The sequence below is a fragment of the Oryctolagus cuniculus genome, chromosome 18, assembly GCF_964237555.1.
Source record: "Oryctolagus cuniculus chromosome 18, mOryCun1.1, whole genome shotgun sequence".
Taxonomy (NCBI): domain Eukaryota; kingdom Metazoa; phylum Chordata; class Mammalia; order Lagomorpha; family Leporidae; genus Oryctolagus; species Oryctolagus cuniculus.
In genome coordinates, this window is record NC_091449.1 from 57416929 (window position 1) to 57439741 (window position 22813).

Sequence of the window (22813 nt, forward strand, 5' to 3'; positions counted from 1 at the left end):
AAGCACATTCAGGTATATTATTTCAAAAACAAAGTGTTGCTCCCCCTCTTTGCAGAGGAACAACACAGGACCCTGCCTAGGCTTCATATCCGAGTCACGGCACCATTATGTCGCTCCCCCTCTTCGTGGAGGAACGACACTAAACCCTGCCTAGGCTTCCTATCCGAGTCACGGCACCATTATGTCGCTCCCCCTCTTCGTGGAGGAGCGACACTGAACCCTGCCTAGGCTTCCTATCCGAGTCACGGCACCATTATGTCGCTCCCCCCCTTCGTGGAGGAACGACACTGAACCCTGCCTAGGCTTCCTATCCGAGTCACGGCACCATTATGTCGCTCCCCCTCTTCGTGGAGGAGCGACACTGAACCCTGCCTAGGCTTCCTATCCGAGTCACGGCACCATTATGTCGCTCCCCCTCTTCGTGGAGGAGCGACACTGAACCCTGCCTAGGCTTCCTATCCGAGTCACGGCACCATTATGTCGCTCCCCCTCTTCGTGGAGGAACGACACTGAACCCTGCCTAGGCTTCATATCCGAGTCACGGCACCATTATGTCACTCCCCGTCTTCGTGGAGGAACGACACAGGACCCTGCGCTGTTCTTTTGTCTGCTCGGCCCTCCCCGGGTTTGCTGCTGGTTCTTCCCGGGTTGGCTACCGTCCCTTCCACCTCCGTGGAAGGGCAGTTCCCCCTGCCACTTTCCCCACTTCCGCGGGGGAGTGGCACACCGCCGGCCGGCTCTCTCGGGGGCTGCTCAGGTGTTCCTTCAGATAGATGTTCCTGGTGCATGTTGTCTCTCTCCTCCTTTATAGTCCTCTTCCACCAATCCCAACTCTGCTACCCACACGCCGAGTACGCTGCTCTCCTCCAATCAGGAGCAGGTCCTGCTGTTTATTCGTTGAACTGGAGGCAGCTGTGTAGAAGCTGTTTCCTCCTCTCCCAGCGCCATATTGTGGGAGAGCAGATGCATAGAATAAGTCTTAATTCCAGTAACTTAGTCTAGTCCCAGTTGCTCCCAGTTGCTCCCCACACAAAGGGCAACTGTGAAAGTACTACATGCCATTGAATTCTCAACTTTAAACTGGGAAATTTTATTATAATAAAAAAGGAAGGCACAGGGGCCAGTGCTGTGGCGCAGTGAGCTAAGCCTCTGCCTGCAGTGCCGGCATCCCATATGGGCGCTAGTTCGAGTCCTGGCTGCCCCTCTCCCAATCCAGCTCTCTGCTAATGTGCCTTGGAGAGCACAGTGCTTGGGCCCCTGTATCTGCATGGGAGACCGGAAGATGCTCCTGGCTCCTGGCTTTGGGTCAGCACAACTCTGGCTGTTGCAACCATTTGGAGAGTGAATCAGTGGATGGAAGACCTTTCTCTCTGTCTCTCCCTCGCTCTGTCTATAACTGTATCTCTCAAATAAACAAATAATTTTTTTTTAAATGGAAGGCACAGTAATTCTTAGTCATAATCTACAGAGGAGGAATTTTCTGCTCAAAATCAATTGTGTACTGTCCAAAGCCAGACAAATATGAGCATTAAATGGTAGAGCTGGGTTCTGAATGCAGGTCTTCTGCATCTAAAGCCAGAATTCTTCCACCACAATTCACTGACCGCAGCCCTCAGCCCTCTCCCCTAGCATCCCCTGCCGGCCTGCTCTTGGTGCACATCTTTGCACTGCCAGGCTTCTCAGTGAGCTTTAGTGAGGCTCTTAATGCAGATTCCTGCCCAACATTCCAACGATAGATTTTTAAGCAGTTAACAGCATTAATGCCATCGTTACCACATTTGCCTCACTCCAAACCTATGACAGAAAGAGAAAACTACTACACTTAGCAAATAAGAGAAAATGTCCCCTGGCCCCTGCATGCTCCATAAGAACGCAGAGACAAGTTTCCTGGCCAGAGGGCAGCTGCCTCACTCACCGTGTATCTGGCCTTCCAGACAGGCACCTGGCAAGGGAGAATATTGAGGTATTTCCGAGGCTGGCGGTAATCCCAGAACTAGAGGGGAAGAAGCAAGATAATTTGTGAAACAAATGCCATTAAAAAAATTTAACTACTGAAATAAGCATAGGCTTTGAATTCAATGCTTTTTGTCCTGTAAAGATTCATTTCAATAGTGTATTTTTAGTTGGGTCCCTGCAATAATGAGACTGCGACAGACATACAAAGAATCCTCCCTTTTGCATTTATAAAAATTACAGGAGAACTTCGGGACTTCACGAGGACCCTCAATCAGGGCAAGTCACTGTTAACAGGCCTATCTATTAAATGACCTTGGTGGCCGAAAGGTCAAAAAGTAACATGTTTTGATCCTGTGTCACTTTTACACTTTGTGGGTAATTAAGTAACAACAGCTGAAATAGCCTGTTTCACCCACAACCACATTTCAGACGTGTATTCAGAGCTTTACGTGCTTTACATTGTTGTTGTTTTTTTTTTTTTATCCCACATAATCTTTCAAACAACCACATAATAAATGTTACTAATTTCTTTTTCCAATGTCGAATCCGATGGTTTCTGGTTCTTGCACTTGGGACACAAAGCAGATTGGATGTAGGGACAAAAACCCAATGCAACATGAACAAACAGGAAAACCACTTCTCGCACATAAAAGTAAATTACAACCCCAAGAGATTTACAAACCTCAAGCCAGAGTTAACTTTTAAGCTTTGGTGTATGATTATAGTTTTGCTAATCATACTAAAAAGATTTTGTAAATGCCTATGTAAATACAACAAAGCATTAAATTAATGACACTGACTCACAAAATTGCTGAACCAACTTCTGTGGTCAAATTTAAGTATTTAAGGACAGACTCAACCAGAAGAAGGAACTACAGTACAAAGATAATTGCCCTGCCATCATTCTAACCAAGAGTCCACATCACATGCCTCAGCTGGAAAGGAAAAACAAACAACTCTGTGATAAGCTAAGACCAGAGGGTCACTGAAACACACATGCCTCGAGCATTTCCTGTGAGGTAGAGGGCCCTGATGAAGCAATGCTGCTCCTGACTTCAGCAACGCTGATGTCCGAGTTCTCAGACTTTTGCAGATATGATAATAATTCCAGAGAACCTGTTTTTCCTCCCACTAACTAACTAACTGTAGGACTAACTGTAATCTTCGTAACAATTTTGTGTGCACCCTTCTCCTTTACTTACATCTCTGTGTGTATCTCTGACTTCCTTGCAATTTCTTTTTCTTTCTAAATGCTTTTGTCTCTGACTTCCTTATACAAATTTTAAGAGGTAGATCAGAAAGATGCTATGTCATCACTCCTGCTGGTCAACATAACCAGGTTTACTTGCTCAGCTCTCCAAGAAGCACATGTACCCTGGAAACAGACAGTCCGTGGTAACAAAACACAATTTTCCTTCCAGAGAGCCAGCACACATCGCTGATGCCTCCCAAATACCTTCTCCAGCGGCCCCAGTGGCGCCACTCACCTTGACAGAGTTGTCTTGACTGGAGGTAGCAAGAACGTGCTCACTGTCTGGGTGCCAGTCGAGGCCGTGGATTTTGGAGAGGTGGGCCGCTAGGTATTCCACTGCTGTGCTGGGCTTCTGCAACACATCAGTCAGTTTGTCCATCCAGAAAGAACTGGAGTGTCTGCTAGGTGCTCAGTGGGGATGCAAAAATACTGCCAGAAACTCTTCTTTTGTTTTCATTAAGCCAAAACTAACAGCAATAAAAGACATATCCAGCTCTCTTTCACATGTAAATGGCCTGTGAGCCTCATCTCAGGTCTCCCCAGCAGAGGCGTGACTGCACTGGCAGACACAGAGCAGCAGGTGCTCTCCCCCTTCTTTAAAGTGCCATCTGATGTGTCCTGCTCTCCCTTCCTCACATTCATCCAGAGACCCAACCTCAACCCTAAGGGTAAAACCATCGATCTCCAAGTGACAGAGCACAAAGAGTCCGAAAAAAAATTACACATATCACTAGAAAAACAACGTCATGAACAGCATATATAAAACAAACTCAGTGGAAACCTTGGAAACACACAGTAAAATAGAAGATATCTGTCAGGAGCACTCAGTGCTACTGAGGCTCTATCTGCTACTGCTGGTGTATATATAGAATAGTGTAATCTTGAGGACGGCACTGGGGCGTAGCAGGTTAAGCCGCTGCCTGCAGTGCCTGCATCCCATATGGGTGCCGGATTGAGACCCGGCTGCTCCACTTCTGATCCAGCTCTCTGCTACGGCCTGGGAAAGCAGTAAAAGATGGCCCAAGTCCTTGGGTCCCTGCACCTGCATGGAAGACCTGGAAGAATCTCCTGGCTCCTGGCTTCAGATAGGTGCAACTCCGGCTGTTGCAGCCAACTGGGGAGTGAACCAGTGGATGGAAGACCTCTCCTCTCTGCCTCTCCTTCTCTCTGTGTGTAACTCTTTCAACTAAAATAAATAAATCTTAAAAAAAAAAAAATAGTGCAATCTTTTTGAGAGAAAATTTGGCAGGATTTATCAAAAGACTTTACCTTTCCCAAGAGAATAATTCAAATTCACAAAAAAAAACATTAGATACAAAAGATCATCATTTTGGGGCCGGCGCCGCGGCTCACTAGGCTAATCCTCTGCCTAGCGGCGCCGGCACACCGGGTTCTAGTCCCGGTCAGGGCACCGGATTCTGTCCCGGTTGCCCCTCTTCCAGGCCAGCTCTCTGCTGTGGCCAGGGAGTGCAGTGGAGGATGCCCCAGGTGCTTGGGCCCTGCACCCCATGGGAGACCAGGAGAAGCACCTGGCTCCTGGCTCCTGCCATCGGATCAGCGTGGTGCGCCGGCCGCAGCGCGCCGGCCACGGCGGCCATTGGAGGGTGAACCAACAGCAAAGGAAGACCTTTCTCTCTGTCTCTCTCTCTTACTGTCCACTCTGCCTGTCAAAAAAAAAAAAAAATCATCATTTTGGTGTTATTTTGTACACTAGAAAATCAGAAATAACCCAAATAAGCAGTAAGTGGGGGACAGTTAAAATGAGTCAATTATACTACAGCCATGTGATACTGTGTGATATAGTCAGTAAAAAATCTTTCTTAAAATTTATGACATGGGGGAAATGCACCTGTTGTCCAACGTTAAGTATACAGAATTTGTATACGATATGATAAATTATGCGTTCTTAGAAAAAAAGGTAAAGAAAACATCAAAATGTAAACACATGTCTCTGAGTTTTATTTTTTCTTTTATATATTTCTGTGTCCTCTGTCTTGCTGTCAGACGACTGGGTAGTAACACACAGATCAGTCCATGGGATGTAACACTAATGCTTCCCTGAGGCTGGAGACCCTCTACCTTCGAGGGAAGGGTTTGTTCAGGGATGTCCTGGCCTGTGTTTTATATATACAAAGAGCACTAATACTTTTCTAATGAGCATTAGTCTACGAGGATCAAAGTGCAGTCTCCAGAAGCAGCTTCCCTCAGTTCAAACCCTGCAGCCAACAGCACTGCAGTTTACTCGTCTGTGTAACAGGGACAGTGACAGACCTGACTTCCAAGACTAGCTATGAAGAGAAATTAACCAACCAATGCGAAGCTTTTAAAACAATGCCTGTACGTAGCAAACACTTACTACATGTCGGTCATATGGGTCATACATGAGTTTGCATGGAAATCCAGCGTCACCGCTGACACTGCCTTTCTGTGAGCCTGTGGTGCCTGCTGCTCTCAGTGTGCTCCGACACTACGGAGCCCCTGAGAAGTGAAAATACCACCAAGTTCTCAACCCAACTGACCACAAGGCCCAAGTGTCAATATCTGATACAGACCACTTAAACTCTTTCAACAAAACAGACAGAAAGGTAGGAAGAAGTTGGCGTTATTAGTGGACTAATCAGGAGACTTCAAATTATATTTCACAGCTAAATACTAAATTGTTTGCAGTGCCTATGGTTTTTTTAGAGTCTAACCCAAATTAACACTAAACTAACCAAACTTATTTTACTTAAGCTACTTACTGTATGTAAGTACTAGTGTAATGACAAAATGAAAATTAATCAACTTAAGTACAGAGAAGAGGGAAGTGGCTCTTAGCAGATCAGACTAAGGGAAGAAGACAGAAACTCTACAAAATCACCTTCCCACCCCGGAGAGCCCCCAGGCAGAGGGCTTCCCCAGCAGGGCCTGGAACCCGCTCCACGATAGGATCCGCCACATTCAATCTCTGCCTCACTTCCCGCTTTGCTTTCAAAAGCGAGACAAGGTTCCCTGCTAGGAGGGGAGGGAGCAGTGGGGCCAGAAACAATGTCGAGACTTTACGGTCAGCACTGGGTCAGGACATCCCTGAACAAACCCTCCCCTCAAAGGTAGAGGGTCTCCAGCCTCAGCTGTCACAAAGCAGGAAGTATTAGTGTCACAGTCCATGGACTGCTCTGAGTGTTACTACCCAACCGTCTGGCAGCGAGACACAGGGAAGGCCCTCTCCCTCCCTCATCTCTCATCAATGCCAACAAGCCAGACTCCAGCAGACTTCCATTACAGTCACAGCCTAGGGCCCTGCACCCTTTCCATGCTTTCAGCCCACAGGCTGCTGCCCGGGGATGTACGATCCACCTGAGGCCACTGAGGCTGACGGGATGTCGAGATGTCTAAAGGGGGAGTTGTGCATGATGAGTCCCCACCTCCGTGAGCTATATCAGGAGGATGCAGGATGCTAAATGACCTCAAGCAACTAATTTTCACTTGTAATCGGGATAAGACGCCAGGCTGATGATTCCAGAACAGTATCTGGCTCCCAGGACTTGACCCTTACTGCTTTGTATTTTTAGTTTGAAGATAAGGAAACTGAGGCTTTGAGAAGTTACAGTTACCTTATCTGATGTCATCATGAGGAGACACCAAAATGGGGCTCCAAGTTTGTGGTTTAAAAAATATAAACTGCATCATGAATCTACATGCCATTCTTGCACAGGACCCATGCTAATCTTAGACTGTTCCAACTTTAGTGTAGGTGCTGCCAAAGTGAGCAACCAAGTCCACTTTCTTTCTTTTTTCTTTTTTTAAGATTTACTTTATTTATTTGAAAGACAGAGTTAGAGAGAGGGAGACATACAGAGAGAGAGAGAGAGAGATCTTCCATTCACTACTTCCCTCTCTGAATGGCCACACCAGGGTTGGGCCAAGCCGAAGTCAGGATCCAGGAATTTCTTCTAGGTCTCTCACATGGGTGAAGGGACCCAAGGACTTGGGTCATCCTCTGCTGCTTCTCCAGGCTCATTAGCAGGGAGTTGGACTGGAAGTGGAGCAGCCGGGACTTGAACTGGTGTCCATATGGAATGCCAGTATTGGAGGCGGCAGCTTAACCCATTATGCCACAATGTCAGCCCCCCAAGTTCACTTTCTTAACCACCGAACATAACGCTTCACTCCCCTACCTTCTGTTAACTTCAGGTGGACTGAGAAACAAATGTTATTTGGTACAATAATTTTAAAACAGCAATTTACCACACTGCACAGGTTTCCCCGGGCTCTCAGGGCAAGTCCTGGGATTCATAACGTCTTCTTCACATGCTCTGAGAGGAACCAAAGGCTAACTGGGGGGGAAGGGATCACTCACCCGCTTATCCCATATCCGCACATCACCATCATGGCTGGTGGCAAGGCAGTTAGCATTTTTTTTATTCCATTTGACCTGAGAGGCACCAGCTTTTAAAAAAAAAAAAAAAGGAAGAAAGCTGCTGTGGCTGCTGCCCTCCACCCTCCACCCTCCGCGCTTCTGGACACAGAATGAAGCATATCCAGGGGAACGCACGGTGAGTTCTGGTTCGATGAGCAGAGAAGCCTTCTAGTTTCTGTGACTGCACCAGCACTCCCATTACAGATTAAAATGAAGCCAAAAAATAAATGAATTAACATACGGGAACAGAACTGCAGTCACCTAATTAAGAAAATAATCTCAGGGGAAAACCCTAAGGTTACTCTGAACAGGATGACAGGAGCCGCAGCTGAACACAGGCCTGCTGCTGGTAACTGTCCACGACCTGGCCCTTCCTTCCCAGCAACGACACCAGGAGAACTGCACATCTCACGCTGGCTCCTGCCCCCCCTTTTCTTTCTTGAGGGACAGTCAGGGAAAAGCACCACCTCAAGCAGAAATACAGCTGAAGAATAAGCCCCAGTGCAGACCAGTTCCACCCCCAGGGGCTCTGTGCCCTGCTCCTGACTTCTCTGCCAATCTGGAGAGGCTAACAATAGTGACAAAAGAGGTACATAAAACGGGAGGCGTAATGTGAGATGTCAGGAAGGACTGATGCGCAAAATGGACAAAACAGCACTTCTGACTGACCATTACAGAGCAGTCAGCCTAAACAGCATTTAAGGTACCCACATCCCACATCAGAGCATCTGGGCTGGATTCCTGTCTGTGGCTCCGGACTCCAGTTTTCTACCAACACGGACCCTGAGAGACCGCAGTGATAGCTCAAGTAATGGGGGTCCTGCCATTCAAGTGAAAGACTGGATTGCTTCCTCAGCCTTCAGCTTCAGCCCTGGCCAATACAGACATTTATGGAAAGAGCCAGTGGAATGGGGAGCAAGAAAGCAAGCAAGAGAAAGACAGATGGGTGAAAAAAGAAAATTCAGATTTCCGGCAAGATGGCAGAATAGGAAGGGAGCACACTGATAGTCCGGGAAGAGACAGTTTAATAAAAGTGGAGATACTGTAGGTTCAAGGAAGAGTTGGGGAAGAAACAGCAGAGGAAACTCTTCTGGAACTAGTGATTCATGGTGGACCTGCGTGGAAAGCATGGGAGCCCACGGCTCGGGACACCAGCAGCAGAATCTACACACCAGCGCTGGAACTCGAGGTGAGCTGAACCTCAATAGCCCAAGACACCGGCAGGAAAACAGGAGGAGGAGCCTAGAGGGAACGAGGCTTGAAGCCCCGTCGGGGAAAGTTCACCAGGCTAACTAGAGGAGAGAGGAAAAAAAAAAAAGGGACCAGTACGAACATGAGTTTCTTTCTCTCCGCTCACCTCTCAAAGGTGAGCAAGGCAAAGAGCAGGCGCCATTTTAGTCATACGCAAAAGCTGTGCGACCTCAGGGCTGCGCCTACCCACAGCCAAGCAGAAAAACCTGACTCTTGGGGGGTGAAATAACAGGAGATTAGGACCTAGTGAATGTGTGGAGCTAATGAACTGAGACTGTGAAAAAAGAGATGGTGGGTGAGAGAACTCATGGGGTTCACCTGAGTACTCTTCAGAGACGCTACAATTTGGTAACCTTGGCAACCCAGGGAGAGACTGCAGGAGAATTTGAGCCCACAATGAGGGCAGCACAGATTCCCTGTGTGGTCCTTGGAAAAGAGCAGGGGAATGTTATACACACAGGAGCCAGAGATCAGAAGCTGACTGCCTTCAATTATACTCAGCTGTGTGGAATTACTTCCCTTCTGAATCAAAAAAAAAAAAAAAGAGAGAGAGAGAGAGAGATTTACCATGCCTAACCTGGGAGTGTCATCTTTGGCACACCCTTAATCCTGAGGAACCAAACAGAGCTCTCTGGCCACACCCATCTAGAGCCTCTAAGGCTCCATCAAAAGCAGACAGAGAGATTATGTAGTAAACTTCTGGTTCTGCAGTAGGATGATCAGAACCCCTTGGTAACCCTTCCTGCCACAGTCACCTTCCCGTCTTGGATACGGTATCCTTAGCGGAGCCAAGAAGGAATAGCTGAGGTAACAAGAGAGAAAAAGAACTGAGTGTGGGCCAGCGCCATGGCTCAATAGGCTAATACTCTGCCTTGTGGTGCCGGCACACCGGGTTCTAGTCCCAGTCGGGGTGCCGGATTCTGTCCTGGTTGCCCCTCTTCCAGGCCAGCTCTCTGCTGTGGCCAGGGAGTGCAGTGGAGGATGGCCCAAGTGCTTGGGCCCTAGCACCCCATGGGAGACCAGGAGAAGCACCTGGCTCCTGCCATCGGATCAGTGCGGTGCACCGGCCGCAGCAGCCATTGGAGGGTGAACCAACGGCAAAGGAAGACCTTTCTCCCTGTCTCTCTCACTGTCCACTCTGCCTGTCAAAAATAAAAAAAAAATAAAAAAAAAAAAAAAAAGACACAGATTGGCTGATTGGGTTAAGGAACAAACATCTACAGCCAACTTATATTTGATCAAGGATGCAAAACCAATCCCTGGAGTAAGGACAGTCTATTCAATAAATGGTGCTGGGAAAATTGGATTTCCACATGCAGAAGCATGAAGCAAGACCCCTACCTTTCACCTTACACAAAAATCCACTCAACATGGATTAAAGACTTAAATCTACGACCCAACACCATCAAATTATTAGAGAACATTGGAGAAACCCTGCAAGATATAGGCACCGGCAAAGACTTCTTGAAAAAGACCCCAGAAGCACAGGCAGTCAAAGCCAAAATTAACATTTGGGAATGCATCAAATTGAGAAGTTTCTGTACTACAAAAGAAACAGTCAGGAAAGTGAAGAGGCAACCGACAGAATGGGAAAAAATATTTGCAAACTATGCAACAGATAAAGGGTTAATAACCAGAATCTACAAAGAGATAAAGAAACTCCACATCAAAAAAAACAATCCACTTAAGAGATGGGCCAAGGACCTCAATAGACATTTTTCAAAAGAAGAAATCCAGGCCGGCGCCGCGGCTCACTAGGCTAATCCTCCGCCTAGCGGCGCCGGCACACCGGGTTCTAGTCCCGGTCAGGGCGCCGGATTCTGTCCCGGTTGCCCCTCTTCCAGGCCAGCCCTCTGCTGTGGCCAGGGAGTGCAGTGGAGGATGGCCCAGGTGCTTGGGCCCTGCACCCCATGGGAGACCAGGAAAAGCACCTGACTCCTGGCTCCTGCCATCGGATCAGCGCGGTGCGCCGGCCGCAGCGCGCCGGCCGCGGCGGCCATTGGAGGGTGAACCAACGGCAAAGGAAGACCTTTCTCTCTGTCTCTCTCTCTCACTGTCCACTCTGCCTGTCAAAAAAAAAAAAAAAAAAAAAAGAAGAAATCCAGCCGGCACCGTGGCTAAATAGGCTAATCCTTCTCCTTGCAGTGCCAGCACACCGGGTTGTAGTCCCGGTCGGGGCACCGGATTCTGTCCCGGTTGCCCCTCTTCCAGGCCAGCTCTCTGCTATGGCCCGGGAGTTCAGTGGAGGATGGCCCAAGTCTTTGGGCCCTGCACCCGCATGGGAGACCAGGAGAAGCACCTGGCTCCTGGCTTTGTGTCAGTGCGATGCACCGGCCATGGTGGCCATTGGAGGGTGAACCAACGGCAAAAAAAAAAAAAAAAAAAAAGGAAGACCTTTCTCTCTGTCTCTCTCTCTCACTGTCCACTCTGCCTGTCAAAAATAAAAAAAATAAAAATTAAAAAAAAAAGAAGAAATCCAAATGGCCAACAGACACATGAAAAAATGTTCAAGATCACTAGCAATCAGGGAAATGCAAATCAAAACCACAATGAGGTTTCACCTCACCCCGGTGAGAATGGCTCACATGCAGAAATCTACCAACAACAGATGCTGGTGAGGATGTGGGGAAAAAGGGACACTAACCCACTGTTGGTAGGAATGCAAACTAGTAAAGCCACTATGGAAGTCAGTCTGGAGATTCCTCAGAAACCTGAATATAACCCTACCATACAACTCAGCCATCCCACTCTTTGGAATTTACCCAAAGGAAATGAAATTGGCAAACAAAAAAGTTGTCTGCACCTTAATGTTTATTGCAGCTCAATTCACAATAGCTAAGACCTGGAATCAACCCAAATGCCCATCAACAGTAGACTGGATAAAGAAATTATGGGACATGTACTCTATAGAATACTAAACAGCAGTCAAAAACAATGAAATCCGGTCATTTGCAACAAAATGGCGGAATCTGGAAAACATCATGCTGAGTGAATTAAGCCAGTCCCAAAGGGACAAATATCATATGTTCTCCCTGATCGGTGACAACTAACCAACCACAAAAAAGGAAACCTGTTGAAGTGAAAGGGACACTATGAGAAACAGTGACTTGATCAGCCCTTGTCCTGACTGTTGATGTACAATTTAATACTTTATCCCTTTTAGTATTTTTTTTGTTCTAGTTAATACTATTGGTTGAACTCTGTAATTAACACACATTTATTCTTAGGTGTTGAAATTTAACTGAAAAGTGATCCCTGTTAAATATAAGAGTGGGAATAAGAGAGGGAGGAGATGTACAATTTGGGACATGCTCAATCGGACTTGCCCCAAATGGTGGAGTTAGAAATGTGCCAGGGGATTCCAATACAATCCCATCAAGATTGCATGTACCAATGCCATCTTACTAGTCCAAGTGATAAATTTCAGTTCACAATTGATCACACTGATAGGTCTAAGAGTCAAAGGGATCACACAAACAAGACTAGTGTCTGCGAATACTAACTGACAGAATAAAAAAGCGAGAGAACGATCCAACATGGGAAGTGGAATACACAGCAGACTCAGAGAATGGCAGATGTCCTAAACAGCACTCTGGCCTCAGAATCAGCCCTTAAGGCATTCATATCTGGCTGAAGAGCCCATGAGAGTATTTTAGACATGGAAAGCCAAGACACTCTGGGGGGAGGGGGGGGGAAGGACTTAAATGAAAGTTCTCTGCGAGTGAGATCCCAGTAGAAAGAACGGGCCATCAAAGAAGGAGGTACCTTTCTTTGAAGGGAGGAGAGAACTTCCACTTTGACTATGACCTTGTCTAAATAAGATCAAAGTCAGCGAACTCAAGAGACTTCCATAGCCTTGGAAACTCATGACTAGAGCCTAGGGAGATTTCTGACACCATAAACAAGAGTGTCAAATTGTTAAGTCAACAACAGGAGTCACTGTGTACTTACTCCTCATGTGGGATCTCTGTCCTTAATGTGTTGTCCAATGTGAATTAATGCTATAACTAGTACTCAAACAGTATTTTACACTTCATGTTCTGTGTGGGTGCAAACTGATGAAATCTTTACTTAATATATACTGAATTGATCTTCTGTATATAAAGATAATTGAAAATGAATCTTGATGTGAATGGAATGGGAGAGGGAGTGGGAGATGGGAGGGGTGTGGGTGGGAGGGAAGTTATGGGGGAGAAAAAGCCATTGTAATCCATAAACTGTACTTTGGAAATTTTACTTACTAAATAAAAGTTTAAAAAAAAAAAGAAAGAAAGAAAATTCAGCTAATTAAATTAAACTAGTACCACAGTGCTGGCTCTGCCCCGGCCTCTTCATGTCCTTACTCATACAACACATGCTACTACTCTGTGCCACCTTTCCCTCTGGCTGGTGTTCCTAACTGAGGAAATTCATAGTAGATCCAGGGCTCTAGATCCTATAATCCAGCTGCTCGATACAATTATGATGCCAAATGTCTTTAAATAATGAAGCAGGGGAGGAGATATAAAGGAAAAAAAAGCCATATAACTGTTTTGGAGCAAACACTAAGGAACAGGATTCAACAGACATAAAACACATGTTTTCAAAGATGCCAAAAGGCTGATGATTAAACTACATCATTGTAAGTTATAGCAGTTCTGTACCCACGTTCTCTCAGGAAGTGGTAAGAATATTCCCTAACAACCCCAACTGAGAATTCCAAAAAAGGCCAATTCTAATTAAGCAATGAGAACAGGTAGATCAGAAAGCACTTCTAAGACTCAGTACATCCATATTAAATGACCACAGGGACACAATCAGCCAATCTAGATTACGGAGAAATCACAGCATAAACAACCTGGCTTCTTCAACAAATAAAATGCAGGGAAGGCAAAGCCAAAACCAAAGGGAGAAGACACATGCCACCCAGAAGGATGAGAAACCTATCAACCCCTCCCAGCTGTGGACCTGCAATAGATTCAGATTCAAACAACTGGCGAAAAAGAGGGGGGATGGGACTATTGGGGAAATGCGAATACTGCTTAGATATTTGATGACTGTTAAGATTTTATTTTGCTAATGGAACTGGATTACTTTTTTTAGGGAGTTTTGTAAAAACATATACTGAAAAAGTTGTTGAAGAAATGACACCAGGTTTTGCTTCAAAATAATCACCAGGGGGGTAAGGCAGGGTGTGCAATGGTGGGGGGCAGTACAGATGCAGCAACATTTTAAAAAAAAATTATATATATTTATCTGACAGGCAAAGAGACAGAGAGAGAGAGAGCTTCCATCTATTAGTTCATTCTCCAAATGCCTATAAAACTGATAACTGGGTCAAAGCCAAAGCCAAAGCCAAAGCCAAAGCCAGCAACTGAGAACTCAGTTCACGTCTCCCACCTGGTGGCAGGAATCCAATTACTAGAGCCATCACTGCTGCCTTATGAGGACAGTCTGCATCAGCAGGAAGCTGGGGCAGGAGGTGCCCGTGGGTATCAAAGGGACACGGGTGTCTTAACCACTAGGCCACACCTGCCTTAGGAGGAAGATCTGATGTAAGATAACAATTGTTGAAGCTGACGATGAATACTAGGAAATTCATTTTCTGCTATTTTTATGTTTGAAATTTTCCATGATAAAAAGTTTATAAACAAGTCAACTTGGCTCCTGTCCTTGAATTCTAAAGTAAATTCCTGATCCACATTGAATAGCTCTGACTCTGCTTCTGAAAGCAGCTCAAGGAAAGCCCCCTGCAGTGTGAGACTTACCGTGGGGAAGCACAGGGGGAGAAGGAGAGAAACAGGAAGGGAAGGAATGAAGACCAGCTGGGGTGGGGAGAATGCTCACCTACAGCCGACAGTGCAACGGTAGGTTTCCTTGTGTCTCTGAAACATACAAATCAGAAGATAAACGGCCAATTCATACACCACCATCCACCTAGAACTTTTTACCCTTTCCACTCATCTCTCAGCTTTTCTTTCAGTGGGAACTTGCAGTCAGATCTGCTGTGAGAGCCTTAAGAAGTAGTATAAAGATAGACCCATCTCGCCATCAAAGGAGGAGGTACCTTTCTCTGAAGGGAGGAGAGAACTTCCACTTTGATTATGACCTTGTCTAAATAATGTCAGAGTTTGTGGACTCAAGAGGCTTCCATAGCCTTGGCAGCTCATGACAAGAGCCTCGGTTGATCACTGACATGATAAATAAGAGTGCCAATTGTTAAATCAACAACAGGAGTCATTGTACACTTGTTCCCCATGTAGGACCTCCGTCCTTAATGTGTTGTGCTATGAGAGAGACTGTAAAACTAGTCTTTAAACAGTACTTTATACTTTGTGTGTCTGTGGGTGCAAACTGTTGAAATCTTTACTTAGCATAGTTGATCTTCTGTATATAAAGATAATTAAAAATGAATCTTAATGAAGAATGGAATGGGAGAGGGAGTAGGAGGTGGGACAGTTTGGGTGTGGAAGGGCGGGTATGGAGGTGGGGGGAACCGCCATAATCCAAAAGTTGTACTTATGGGGCCAGCGCTGTGGCACAGTGGGTTAATGCCCTGGTCTGAAGCACTGGCATCCCATATGGGCGCTGGTTTGAGACCCAGCTGCTCCACTTCCTACCCAACTCTCTGCTATGGCCTGGGAAAGCAGGGGAGGATGGTCCAAGTCCTTGGGCCCCTGCACCCACATGGGAGACCTGGAGGAGGCTCCTGGCTCCTGGCTTTGGATTGGCGCAACTCCAGCTGTTGAGGCCAATTGGGAAGTGAACCATCGGATGGAAGACCTCTCTTTCTCTGCCTCTCCTCTCTCTGTGTAACTCTTTCAAATAAATAAATAAATCTTTTTTTTTTTTTTTTTTTTTTTACAGGCAGAGTTAGACAGAGAGAAAGGTCTTCCTTCTGTTTGTTTACCCCCAAATGGCTGTTACAGCCGGTGCGCTGCGCCAATCCAAAGCCAGAAGCCAGGTGCCCTCTCCTGGTATCCCATGTGGGTGCAGGGCCCAAGCACTTGGGCCATCCTCCACTGCCTTCCCGGGCCACAGCAGAGAGCAACCGGGACAAAACCGGCGCCCTGACTGGGACTAGAACCCAGGGTGCCAGTGCCGCAGGCGGAGGATTAGCCTAGTGAGCCACGGCACTGGCCAATAAAAAAAAAGTTGTACTTATGAAATTTATATATAGGTAGGTAGGTAGGTAGATAGATAGATATTAAAAAAAGATAGACCCATCTCCTTCCAGGTAGATGAACTTTCTCAGACACTTCCACTGAAGCTGAGTCTGGATTTCAAATCACACAACTGTATCCAAAGGAGACATTATACTATTCAACAGGTCTGGGCAATCCCAATATAGAGGGAGAAGCAGCCAGAAGAATCCCTGCCTGGTGTAATTTCTCCAGTAACAACAGATGATAGTCATGGAAGTATAACTCTGCAAGAACCTTGCCAGCATCATCTCAAAGATGGATTAAAAAACCATTTTAAGGGACCAATGCTGTGGCATAGCAGGTAAAGCCACCACCTGCAGTGCTGGCATCACAAACGGGTACCAGCTCGAGTCCTGGCTGCTCCACTTTTGATACAGCTCCCAGCTTTAGCCTGGAAAAGCAGTGGAAAATGGCCCAAGTCCTTGGGCCCCTGTGCCTGCATGAGAGAACCAGAAGAAATTCCTGGCTCCTGGCTTTGGATCAGCCCAGCTCTGGCTGTCGCAGCCATTCAGAAGTGAACCAGTGGATGGAACTTTCTCTCTCTCCCCCCCTACCCTGTAACTTGCCTTCAAATAAATAAATAAATCTTTTTTTTTAATTTTATATGTTCACAAAAGCCAAGTGGCAGAAGCAATTTAAGAATGGATAAACAAAATATGGTATATCCATATGATGGAATAATGCCTTAAAAAACAAAGGAAATGCTGATGTATACAAAATGGATGAAACTTTGGGGACACTAGGCTAAGTGAAATAAGGCCATCATAAAAAGATAAATACTGTATGATTCCACTTACATGAGGTAGTAAGAATGGTCAAATTCACAGAAACACAATGGAATGGTGGTTAGTACGGGCTGGAGCAACTGGGGAATGGCAAGAATACACTTAACACTACCAAACCATTCACTTACAAAGGGTTAAGAAGGAAAAGCTCACACTATACAAGGGAACTTCAAAAAGTCTGGGGGAAAATGAAATTAAATTTTTTTGGTGCAAAATTTTCAAATCCATACATAGTTTTTTCATAATATGCATTTTCCAAGAACTTTCTTGAAGACCTTCTTGAATGTTTTTTCACTACAATTTGAAGGAAAAAAAAAAACTATTCTAGATATAGTGGGAGACTCTAGAAAACATCAGCTCCATGGTCCCTACAAAGTCAGATGGGCAACTTCTCCACCAAATGGTTAGACGACAGCACTGGGCGGCACCCTAGGGCTGCAGGGGCCACACGAGCAAATGTGCCATCCCGGCTTACTATTCAAAAGATTTTGGATGTAACTGTCAGTTTTCAGTGCCTTGAAATCAAGAAAACACTTCTTTTATGTAAATGAGGGGTACTCTAATCTTGTCCGAGCCCCCTGGTTATCTGTTTGTTTAGCGATGTCCCTCTTCCATTTCTGCTGGATTTTGTCCTTCTCCCTTGTGGTATCATCTGGCACGGTCATCTCTGAAATGCTAATCTGTCTGTAATGCCCAATCACATCACATGCCACAGCCCTCCTTCCCAGGAGCCCCTCTCCCCAGTCTGCTGTGTGCCACCTCAACACCTGGCCTGCCTTCTGCCTGCAGCCCACATAGCCACTGCCATGAGGGAAGCAGAGGAACCTGGTTAGGGGAGCGCTGACCAGGATGGGAGATTCTACAGACCACACCCTCAGAGTAGCCACCTCCAACCATCTGCCATATGTTGTCCTTACAAGATGCCAGGCCCTGGGCAGGGCGCTCCTTTGCTCTTTATTCCATGACATGTAACCCTGTGAGGTAGCCCTTAGTCCCTTTATACAGATGGGGACTTGCAGCCTCACCCAGAGCAAGTAGAAAGCTGAAGAGACACATCTCAGTGCTGCCTGCCACAGCAGAATCCCCCCAGTGTCACTTGCCAGTTCAGTAAACTGCAGCTCAACCTCCAAATGCCAGCATTTGTTTTTCTTTGCCAAAGGGACTTGCCCTGGCTCCTGAGACCTGCTTTGCAAACCTGTGGCCCAAGCCTCAAGTGCCATGGAATTAAGATCCCCAGAGGCAGCCTTCATCAGAGTGGGACCCCTGCTTCCTCAGCCCTCGGGGAACACCTCTGAGGAAGGAGTTCTACACTGGCACGCAGTGGCCCCCAAGGAGACTGAGCTCCTCCTGCTCTCAGTGGATAATGCTCCCTCGCCTCTGTCTTCATCACCCTACCAGCATCTCTTTCATCTTCTAAATAATGTATTTGCATCAAATCCTCAGGATCCACATCTAGGGGAGCCAAACTAAGACATGTGATCTCTACAAAAACGATCCAAAATTGTCCCACAGTCGAGTGGTTATAACTCTTTGTTGCTCTTACTTGATATCCCAGATGTAGATGTATGTGTCCACAGAACTGGTGACCAGAAGATCTGGCTCGAACACGGCCCAGTCCAAGTCACTAGGATGCAAGAAATAAACAGAACAACAAAGAAAATAAAAAAACGTCAGAGTCTGGTTCCAAAGTGCCAGCAAACCTGGCCTCCAGTGGTTTCAGAGGCCAGTGCTACAGGCTTCCTAACGTGATCCAGGCTGGGGACCAGAGTTCTTTGGGAATGCGCAAGAGTTACCTGAGCTCGGAAGGACACTTTCCAGTCCTCACTACAGTCAACACTTAGACCATCGCCCACTCCCCACAAATAAGTGGAGCATTTCACTTAAATCTCAGTCTCTCTCTGTCTCTCTCTCTCCCTCCTTCCTTCCCTTCCTCCCTTCCTCCCTCTATCACAAGTACCACCCCCCAACACACACCCCACCCTGGGGGGGGGAGCACATGCATTAATCTCTGAGTTATTTTCTAAATCAGACTCAACCACAAGTACCTTCAGGAAACCCAACATCACTTTAAGTGAAGGCAAACTGTCACGTCGCCACTCAGCTTTCAAAGATGGCTGGCAGGCCTCTGGGTCTCCCTGCCCACACCCTCATTCCTAGAATGGCAGTTCCTCCACAGAGCATTTCACACAGGCCCATCGCTTTCCTGATACTTCCATGTCGACCTTCCCAACCCGCACTCTCCCAACCCCTGTAATCCCTGCTGCTGCTCCCCAGAAAAATTCTCCCTACTCAGAAACAGTGATCCAGGGCAAGAGTGTGTCCAGGCACACCTGAAGCCAACTGGAATACCAAGTGGCGGCATCTGTGCACATGGGTAACAGCCGGAGAGCACAAAGGCCGCTCCTGATGTCGCCATGCACTCTTGGGCACTGAGGATCATGAACTGGGAGATTCTGTTACATAACTTCCTTGCCCTCCTATGGCAAAAAATAAGCTCTAATCCCTTCCTCTGGACTGGGCTGTATTTGTCTCTGGGATTGGGGTCAACTGCTCACAAGTAATGCTTCCTAAGTAACAGCTGCTCTTCACTGTGTACTTTGCCATCAGCTCAGCAAACACTAAGGAGGTACCGGCCACCCACGGCCTACTGCAACAGAGGGTCAAGTCACGCGAAAAGGATGGCATCTTCATTTCACCTCCCAGGAAACTGTGAAAAAAAGTCAGACAGGCCAAGGCGCTGTGGAGGGCTGGTCCTACCTGATGACACGAGTATGGCCTTGCAAGGTTGTGCCCACTTCCCCACTACCGTCTTTCCACTTATAAAGGTCAACTCGTTGGTTACTCTGGAAAGAAACAAGGGGAAAAAGGCAGCAAGTGGCATAACACACACATCAGAACGTACGCTCTCACCCTGCTCTGCTTACTGTGAAGAGGCAGCCTGGCAGAAGTCAGCTTGCACGGCAGAGTTCCTACAGGATGAATTTTTTCTAAGTCATCAGAAATACATATAATCAACACTAGCTTCAGCTAACCTCGGCTCATTAGGTAGGGCTGTGGGTTTCAAATGGAAAGACAGAACTGTCTTAAAAGAAAGCCCCCTCGCACAGACACGGCTGAACTGAAGCTACAGATTCACCGCTGAGCGCGTGCTGTATGGGCTATGGAGACAATCCAACCACTAGAGGAACCGCCCTCCCCAGTCTGAAGGTCACATACTTCCATCTCCAGCTACTGTCATACTAGATGTTTCAGCTCACTCTTCTCACTATCAAATGCCCAGTGTCCACCTACCACACTTTCAAATCAGCCACACAAAAAAGACAAAAGAAGCCACCAAACGGGTGCTCTAGAAGGCAAAATTACCTAAGACTCTTTGAACTTTATCTTTTTTTATAGGATTTTATTGCTTTATATGAAAGTCAGAAATTCAGAGACAGAAGGAGAGACAGAGATCTTCCACCTGCTGGTTCATTCCCCAAATGGCCACAATGGCCAGGGCGGAGCCAGGCTGAAGCCAGGAACCAGGAGCTTCTTCTAGATCTCTCAAGTGGGTGCAGGGGCCCAAGCACTTGAGCCATCTTTCATTGCTCTCCCAGGCACATTAACAGGGGGTTGGACTGGAAGTGGAGCAGCAGGGATTCAAACCAGCACTTGTATGGGATGTGGCACTGCAGGTGGAGGCTTAACCTTCTACGCCACAGTGCCAGCCCCTGAAATTTGTCTTAAAGGGTTAATCAGAAAGACAAAAAGGGGCCAGACCTGTGGCGCAGTGAGTTAACATCCAGGACTGCAGCCTTGGCATCCCATAGGGTGCTGGTTGGAGTCCCAGCTGCTCCATTTCCAATCCAGCTCCTTGCTAATGTGCCTGGGAAAGCAGCAGAGCATGGATCAAGTCCTTAGGCTCCTGCACCCACATAGGAGACCAAGAAGAAGCTCCTAGTTCCCAGCTTCGGATTGGCTCAGCTCTGGCTGTTATGGCTATTTGGGGAGTAAACCAGTGGATGGAAGACCTCTCTCTCTCTCTCTGTCTCTACCTCTCTCTGTAACTCTTTCAAAAAAATAAAACAAATCTTAAAAAAAAAAAAAAAAGACAAAGATAAAACGGACCAGGATAAACCACAACAACAATACAAAGGAGGAAAAAAAGGGGCCAGCACTGTGGCACAGCAGGTAAAGCTGCTGCCTGCAGTGCCGACATCCCATATGGGTGCCAGTTCGAGTCCCAGCTGCTCCACTACCGATCCAGCTCTCCACTATGGCCTGGAGGATCAGTAGAAGATGGTCCAAACCCTTGAGCCCCTGCTCCTGCATGGGAGACCCGAAGGAAGTCCCTGGCTCCTTTCTTCAGATCGGTGCAGCTCCAGCCATTCTGGCCATCTGGGGAGTGAACTAGTAGATGAAAAACACACTCTCTCTCCTTTCTCTCTCTCTTTCTCTCTGCTTCTGCCTCTCTGTAACCCTGCCTTCCAAATAAATAAATAAATCTTAAAGAAGAAAAAAGGTTTCATGAAAGAAAACTTCATTTAAAGAAACTACAAAACAGCTCCCTAAACACCATGAGTTTATGAAACACATTGAGAGTAAATAAAGAATACGAAAAGGAAGCAGATGTTTAGCTGAGCAGGAAAGACATGCCTAGGTTTGATTCCCAGTTGTGGCTCCTGACTCTTAACTTCCTACTAATATAGACCCTGAGAGGCAGTGGTGATGGTTCATGTAACTGGGTTCCTGCCTTGTCCGACCTCGATTGTAGTTTGGCTCGACAACAGCTGTTGTCAGCATTTGGAGAATGAAATAGCAGATGGAGGCAGGGTGAGCTCTGATACTCTTTCTGTGTATGTCTCTATGATCTCAAATTTAAAAAAAAAAAAAAAAGACTGCTAATAGACTGGGAATACATAGTAGACTGATTTTCATTTTAGTTCAGTGATGAGCAGATTTATAAAGTTCCAAGATTACGGGGTCAGCTCTGTGGAGCAGCGGGTTAGGGCCATGGCCTACAGCGCCGGCATCCCATATGGATGCCAGTCTGAGTCTCAGCTGCTCCACTTCCAATCCAGCTCCCTGCTGACATGCCTGGGAAAGCAGCAGAAAATGGCCCAAGTGGTTGGGACTCTGCACCCATATGGAAGACCCAGAAGAAGCTTCAGCCTTGCCATTGTGGCCATTTTGGGAATGAACCAGCAGATGGAAGATCTATCTCTGTAACTCTGCCTTTCAAACAAATAAATAAAACTTAAAAAAAATATTTTCCAATGGAAATAGGAATGAAAAGATAAATTCTCAACCCTGCCACAACACCAGCCCCAGTTATTACAGAACCATAAAGGTTAAACTTCTTGGCCGGCGCCGCGGCTCACTAGGCTAATCCTCCGCCTAGCGGCGCCGGCACACCGGGTTCTAGTCCCGGTCGGGGCGCCGGATTCTGTCCCGGTTGCCCCTCTTCCAGGCCAGCCCTCTGCTGTGGCCAGGGAGTGCAGTGGAGGATGGCCCAGGTGCTTGGGCCCTGCACCCCATGGGAGACCAGGAAAAGCACCTGGCTCCTGGCTCCTGCCATCGGATCAGCGCGCCGGCCGCGGCGGCCATTGGAGGGTGAACCAACGGCAAAGGAAGACCTTTCTCTCTGTCTCTCTCTCTCACTGTCCACTCTGCCTGTCAAAAAAAAAAAAAAAAAAAAAAAAAAAAAAAAAAAAAAAGGTTAAACTTCTTTACCCACTGGGATAGCCGTAAATAAAGACAGAAAATAACAAAGGCTGGCAAGGGTATGTAAAAAGTGAAACCCCTGTGCAGCGTTGATGGGAATCTAAAACAATTTACCTGCTGTTGCAATTTGGTGGTTCCCTCAGAAAGGTGAACTAGAATTGTCATACAACCCTGCAATTCCACTGCCAGGAAATGAGTTCACTCAGAACTGAAGACAGACACATTCACAGCTAAGTTCACATCAGCACTATTCAAACAGCCAGTCGCTGGAAGGACGGACACA

At 46.8% G+C, this 22813-nt stretch overlaps 1 protein-coding gene and 1 non-coding gene across 7 annotated transcripts in view; both read right to left on the reverse strand.

Annotated features, from left to right (window-relative positions):
* WDR59 (WD repeat domain 59) overlaps window positions 1–22813 on the reverse strand; it is a 101249-nt gene that overhangs the window by 51622 nt on the left and 26814 nt on the right. For all 6 annotated transcript variants that reach the window (XR_011384093.1, XR_011384092.1, XM_051847282.2 and 3 more), the window contains 6 exons: window positions 19585–19670; window positions 18371–18451; window positions 14685–14722; window positions 7548–7636; window positions 3444–3560; window positions 1916–1993 (listed from right to left, as the gene is read on the reverse strand). Coding sequence is in view for 4 of the 6 variants with exons in the window: in XM_051847282.2 (XP_051703242.1) it covers window positions 1916–1993; window positions 3444–3560; window positions 7548–7636; window positions 14685–14722; window positions 18371–18451; window positions 19585–19670 (489 nt within the window). In the remaining 2 variants the exon portion in view is untranslated. The remainder of the gene's footprint in view (window positions 1–1915; window positions 1994–3443; window positions 3561–7547; window positions 7637–14684; window positions 14723–18370; window positions 18452–19584; window positions 19671–22813) is intronic.
* Window positions 6858–6960, reverse strand: LOC127491419 (U6 spliceosomal RNA). Its single transcript, XR_007920079.1, has one exon. It is a non-coding gene; the product is annotated as a U6 spliceosomal RNA (small nuclear RNA).